The sequence below is a fragment of the Talpa europaea genome (assembly GCF_964194135.1).
Source record: "Talpa europaea genome assembly, chromosome: 6".
NCBI classification, from domain to species: Eukaryota; Metazoa; Chordata; class Mammalia; order Eulipotyphla; family Talpidae; genus Talpa; species Talpa europaea.
This window is the reverse complement of record NC_140072.1, coordinates 74,210,552-74,216,966: the sequence shown is the minus strand read 5'-3', so window position 1 is coordinate 74,216,966 and position 6,415 is coordinate 74,210,552. Positions and strand designations below refer to the sequence as shown.

Below are 6,415 nucleotides of genomic sequence, written 5' to 3'. Positions count from 1 at the left end.
ATCAGCAGTTGCAGCTTATATTTTGGTCTGGAGCTTTAGTATCAAGAATGCAACATGGAATTGTTTGCTATGATTAGATATACCACAAAACCAAATACAATTTACCTTTGTCAGTTTAAATGTAACCACATTCTTAGAAGACTGCAAAAGGGAAACATATCTATTCTTCCCTTAAAAGAGAGCCAAAAGGCACCAGTTAAAATAAATCTCTCTGGTTTACAAAAATAGTTAATATTTACTTTTTTTTTAGAAAAGTTCCTCCCATTGTCTTAAGTCAGCTCGAAGCATGAACAGATAGAGCTTTACTAATACTAGTTGCAAAGGGTTCCAATAGATGCAATTATTTTAGAAGTAGGTTTCAGAGAGCATTTTGTCTTCAAATCTTCTCTAACCAAAATGTTTATAAAACGTTACCCCAGGGGTTATAATTTTGAAGGAGAGAGGCTGAGGATTAGTCCCCAGCCAGGCAGGCCTCAACCCCAAAGAGTCAGATCAGGGAAAACAACTGGATTCTGAAATCCTTTAAAACCTGCTGAGTCTACTGCCTCCTGACAGCTCCCTCCGGAGGACAGTCCAATGTGCCCAATGCGTCAGGAAGTTTAGGGCCATCCCCTGTCCTGTCTCCTAATATTTGTGAGATGAACTCTCCTTCTTCTTCCTGTCCAGAGAAGATATGCAGGAAAAACCCAGACTTCTTTGCCAGCCCCCCAGGAATGAGGTGTACTAGACGTGAGAATGGAAGGAGATGCTCTCACTGTAGGCAACAAGGGCTTACATCCCTGAGTGCCTGCCCATAGCACACTCAGAGTGAGGGAGGGATGGGAAATGTGAAAATAGTTCTGCCTTTCCAGTCTTTCTACTGTGATAAATAATAGGACCATTGTGCCTCTTAAAGGGAGATACTGCAAGTCTGGTGACTTGTTTTCAGACTGATGAATTGTGTAAAGTGACCAGGAGAGTAGACGTGCTTGTCTTTGAGTTTAATCACTCATTTTCCATTGTGATCCAGGCAACCTTTTTTTTTTTTGCCTTTATTGGCACAAGTAAATTGCTGATTTTTAGTCGAAGTCAGCAAATATTGTGAAATGCATTATTCTCTTCAGAGCATCATTTGGGAGCTCAGAGAAGCCAAACAAAAAAAAGAAAAAGAAAAAAGAAGCCACTTTCATCATCACTGTCCCTGTTTTTTGAGAAGGAGAAACCCAAAAGAGCAGAAGTCAGGGGCCTTGCTGCTAAGAAGCAGGGACCATGTACTTGAGAAGCAATTACTGGCTCCTGACCTCTCCTAGAACCTCAGCCTCCCAGAGACACGCAGGCCTGGTCTTCATTGGCACCTTGGTCTGTTTACATCCCAGAAGGGCGGGTATTAGGTGACTACAGTGTGACATTTCTCAGGCAGGCCACAGACAGAAAACTCAGAAAATGGCCTTCCTTCCTGTAAGGGAGCTTAAATTCTCTGCACTTTGGAGAGTTTGAGAAAATGTGAATTTTTATTTGCTAAATCAAAACTTGTTGACAAGCATTTAATTAACCAAACATCAATGGGAGATGTTTGTTGGTTAATTAGAGAACATCTTTATCTTATAAGCAGCAAAGAGGACTGATCCCTTCAATGAATAACTGCTGTAAAATATGTTTAAACAACAAAAAATATGTTTCTAACTCCCCTCTTACCTACCTCATGTCCTGAAACACTCCCAGAACAGCAATAATTACAAAAATTTATTATAATGACTTTCATCAGGGCCTAAAAATTAACTTCATAATTCATATTATCTAAAAAGAGTTTTTTAAATCAATGATGCATTTTTTTGTGAACATTGGAAATCTCTAGGCTGTGGTATAAGTGGTATGTTAAAGGGAAGATTTAATAAATAACGTCAGTTATAAAACCTTGAGATCACCACTCCTGCAAGGGCCCTCTACATGAGCCCTGACAGTCACTCACACAGCCTCTGACTGAAGTTTTAAAGACGAGCAACCATAACTACAAAGAGTTTGTATTTAAAGAGATGTGCCATTGTTCTCCATCTTTTAAACAAAAACCTAGCTTTCTGTTAATTCCACCAGTGGATCCAATTCTTAGTCCTAGATCAATACAAGGATTTGATTCTTGTATATACAAGGCTCTTGATTCTGCCACAACCACAGAGATTGCTGTCATGTGCCTCATGGCCTCAAGCTAAAGCATTCCAGCTCCCTCCTGCTCCACCTGTGAGATCTTTGCAGGCCCTGCCACCTGTTCACACTCCCGTAGATACCCTTCTGCATCCCAGCATCTTGAAAGTGAAAGGAACATGCACCAGGAGCCAGGCTTTCCATTGTCTCCATATAACCTAAGCCTAGGTTTCTTTTCGGCGGCTGTATCATATCGCACAAATATCCTGCCTATAAGGATATTCTATTTAAGGCATACTAGCCATAGTATTCTTGAGTAAAATGTTAAGATGTAGTTGTTAGATGAGCTGTGAATCTACAGTTAACCTGATGATAATATTAGAGGCATCTATAAACAACATTCTGAGTCTAAGACAGTATGTGCTTTTGCATTATTATGGTTACTATTAGTAAACAAACAGCAACTTTACAAATAGGTTGAATGATGCTGTTTCAGAAGTTTGCTGAAGACAAGTTTCTCTTATTTTGAAAATTGGGATATTTGATCTTCTCCAAGCATTGAGCCTCTCTCATTCTGAATAATAAAATTCTGATCCTATCTACAGATTTTTTTTTAACCACAATATGAATTTTTTCATTTTCTTTCATTGTTGTTCAATTTTGTACAGTATTTGACTTCTCTATTTGGTTGTTATCCCATACCATCTACAAATTTTTTAATACTCTGTCATTTAGTTCTTCTGGGGATTGAACTAGAGCTCTTTCTCAGCAAGCTCCGCACTGTTCTTATAACATGTTTTTAGAAATCATTTTAAAAATAATTCCTTGATAAAGTAGGGGAAGTAAAATAAGAGTGTCTGCCTTTTATTTGTTATCAATTAAAACTATGCCATCTGATCTAAGCATTGTGCCAGCTCTTCCTTTTTAATTTTGGCTCGTATTGTATTTTCTTTTCTTTTTTTTTATATTCCTACTTTTTTGTTCTTACTTTCCCTTTTGCAGGTGGGAGGGATGTTTCAGTAGGTAAGTTCTGGTCCATTTCGTGTGTTTTAATTTTCTCCACTTGTATTTGGGATCTGAGTTGTCTTCCATTTTCTTGTGACTTTAAAATCTGAGCTCATAGGTGCTGCTGGGGGATGGGGGAGGACAGGGAGAAGAGGTGTCACTGGAGAAAGGGAAGCCATATGCATTCAAGCACAAGAAACTATCTCTAAGGTGGGTTCATGAAATTTGGTGATTCCCTCTTTCCCTAAAAGGGGGTGTGAAAAAAATGCATGAATGTGTATTTATAATGAGTCACTTTCAGAAGAAAGAGAATGCTGACCAATTCTTTAGTCTTCTGTGTCAATGTAGGCTAAGAAGACATCTGTTTAAAATGTAGCAAAAGTCTCTAGAAGTAAAGAAGTCCTTCCCTCCCAGGATGTGAAATCAGTGCATTAGAAGAGGGGTTCTGCCATACCATGCCCAGGCCCATTGGTGTTGACTTGGGTGTGCCAGGAGAGAAGATCAACTCTGGCCTTGGTTCCCATGGAGAACTAATGAATCTTTGTAAAGGCTCATGATTCTTTTCAAAGAGGATCTCTCAGTATTTGACCATATTAATATTACTTTACCATATTCCCTAGGAATACATAATTATGGAAAATTATGTTATTCGAGCTAGGAATTAATATAAATGCTTTTACAAAGTAAACTAATATCTTTGGTTTCTTCCCCCCAACCCCCCCCCCCAGTCTGCTAAGTAAACCAAATTATGTCATTTCAATAAAGGTTTTTTTCCCTTGGATAATCCATTTAATGAATACAATCTACTGTGATCCCTTAGGCAAAATGAAATAGATGTCTTTCATATTTACATAGTGATTAAGAGGAAGTTAGAAATGAATTTATTTACCTGTGTTCCTGGATTAATGTCAAACAGCAACCTAATGTATAATCTGAATTCAACTGAATCAAGATGATCTTAAATCCTACAAAAGCTATTTCTGGTCAAAATATCAAGAATGTATTTAAAGTGGTCATTCCTTCTCAGAAAGACTTCTAGTAGCAGTTTAGGGGGTTGAAGTTATAAAATATCACCATAGATCTTAAGAGCAGTTTGCTTGAGTCTGTCACATAGCCTCACAGTTCTATAAATCCAAAGCAACATGTCATGAACTGACCTTTGCTAATTTTCATCTGTTCAGGAATAAAGCAGCACCATGGACTGGGGCACCCTGCACACCTTCATCGGGGGTGTGAACAAGCACTCCACCAGCATCGGCAAGGTGTGGATCACTGTCATCTTCGTCTTCCGGGTCATGATCCTGGTGGTGGCTGCTCAAGAAGTGTGGGGAGATGAGCAGGAAGATTTTGTCTGCAACACCTTGCAACCTGGCTGCAAAAATGTGTGCTATGACCACTTCTTCCCGGTTTCCCACATCCGGCTGTGGGCCCTGCAGCTCATCTTCGTTTCCACCCCGGCGCTGCTGGTAGGGATGCATGTGGCCTACAACAGACACGAGGCCGCCCGCAAGTTTAGGCGAGGAGAGAAAAGGAATGAATTCAAAGACATAGAAGACATTAAAAAGCAGAAGGTTCGGATTGAGGGGTCCCTGTGGTGGACATACACCAGTAGCATTTTTTTCCGAATCATCTTTGAAGCGTGCTTTATGTATGTGTTTTACTTCCTTTACAATGGGTACCACTTGCCCTGGGTATTGAAATGTGGGCTTGAACCTTGCCCCAATCTTGTCGACTGCTTTATTTCTAGACCTACGGAGAAAACCGTATTCACCATTTTTATGATTTCTGCATCTGTGATTTGTGTGCTGCTTAATGTGGCCGAGTTGTGTTACCTGTTACTGAAAGTGTGTTTTAGGAGATCAAAAAGAGCAAAGATGCAAAGAAATCACCCCAATCATGCTATGAAAGAGAGTAAGCAAAATGAAATAAATGAGCTTATCTCAGATAACGGTCAAAATGCAATCACAGGTTTCCCCAGCTAAACATTTTAAAGCACAATGTAGCTGACTCAATAAAACTGGGATGGCCTCCTGAAGGCAATGCTGACCTAAAAATCCCCTCTCTAGGCTGAAGACTTTGTCTTTGTACATGACTTTCATAATACACAGCTACTTGAGTTAACTTTTTGTAGAATAATTATGCCATTAATATGCAAAGTGGTCCATCTCTGAAAACTAAGACAGGCTGACAATTGTGCCTTGAAGTAACTTCAACATGTTTATTTAATCAGACCTCCTGACATAGTGAGCATGTTCTGAAAATTTATGTCATGGTTGTTGATAAAGAAAATTTATCTAGAATTGATACTTTTATTAGTAAAAGATATTTTTATAGTATTGAAAGTTTTCTAGTTCTCACTTTAAATTTATATAAAATATTTTTATAATGCCTGGTCTTTCTTACCTGGATAAACATATGGTGTTAGTTTTAGAATTATACCCTAAGCATCAAAATTTTGAACTTATAAAGGATCTGTCTTGCTGTAAATATTGTTTTTACAATATTTGTTATGTCTATGGACAAATATGTGAACTATCATGATACTCTCAAGGTTGAAAGTGTTCATTGTACAATATATTTTTACACCTTTCTGAATGTAAACAGAGCTGTCTGGAAGCAGGAAACTTCTCAACTAGCCTATTTGCAATCATTGTAAACAATTCACTTCTGAATGTGCTTGCTTCAATAAAGATCAGTCTGCTGCTTCAGCTTTCATCTGCAGTATGGGTTCCTGGCTGGAAGGGGTCTGATGAATTGATTGGTGACTTTTGCTGGGAAGGCTGCTGCTTGCCCTGTGAGAGCTGCCTGGGACTTGTGTGGGGCCTCTTGTCCTCGCACATGAAATGAGCATAGGCTGAGTTAGCAGCCCACCCAGTCCTCAGCTTGAAGAGTTGTGCTTTAGGGCATGGAAAATGTTCTCTAGGTCAGTTCAGCCTTAACAGAGAGGAGTTTAAGGACTTTTTTCTGCATTTCAAATTTCAGAGTAAATCTTACCTCTTCATTCCCATCTTTGGAGAAACCTTCCTCCCCAGGAATTTACAGATGGAACACAGATGTCTTTAAAGTGGATGTTCACGCGTCAGTTGCAGACAGGTTGCTCTGGAGTGATAAGACACAAATGAAACCTCTAGGTAAAGGAATACAATTGGCGTAGTGTATTATACATGGAAACGCCAAGTGGAAAATGAATATACATGAGGGCATGACATGGCACAATGATTCCAGAACCTATCTCCAGGAAAACAAGTAACTTTCATTTTCTTTAGTCCAGAGCAAATTCCAGACATCATTT

The 6,415-nt window shown here is 39.1% G+C and overlaps 1 protein-coding gene across 1 annotated transcript; it reads left to right on the top strand.

Moving 5' to 3' along the window:
• Positions 1 to 4,319: 4,319 nt before the first annotated feature.
• Positions 4,320 to 5,185, top strand: GJB6 (gap junction protein beta 6; the record flags this gene model as incomplete). The annotated part of the gene is made up of 1 exon (XM_084235684.1): positions 4,320 to 5,185. The coding sequence occupies one exon, from the start codon at positions 4,320 to 4,322 to the stop codon at positions 5,103 to 5,105; it is 786 nt and encodes a 261-aa protein (XP_084091810.1). The 3' UTR covers positions 5,106 to 5,185.
• Between the last annotated feature and the right edge of the window lie 1,230 nt (positions 5,186 to 6,415).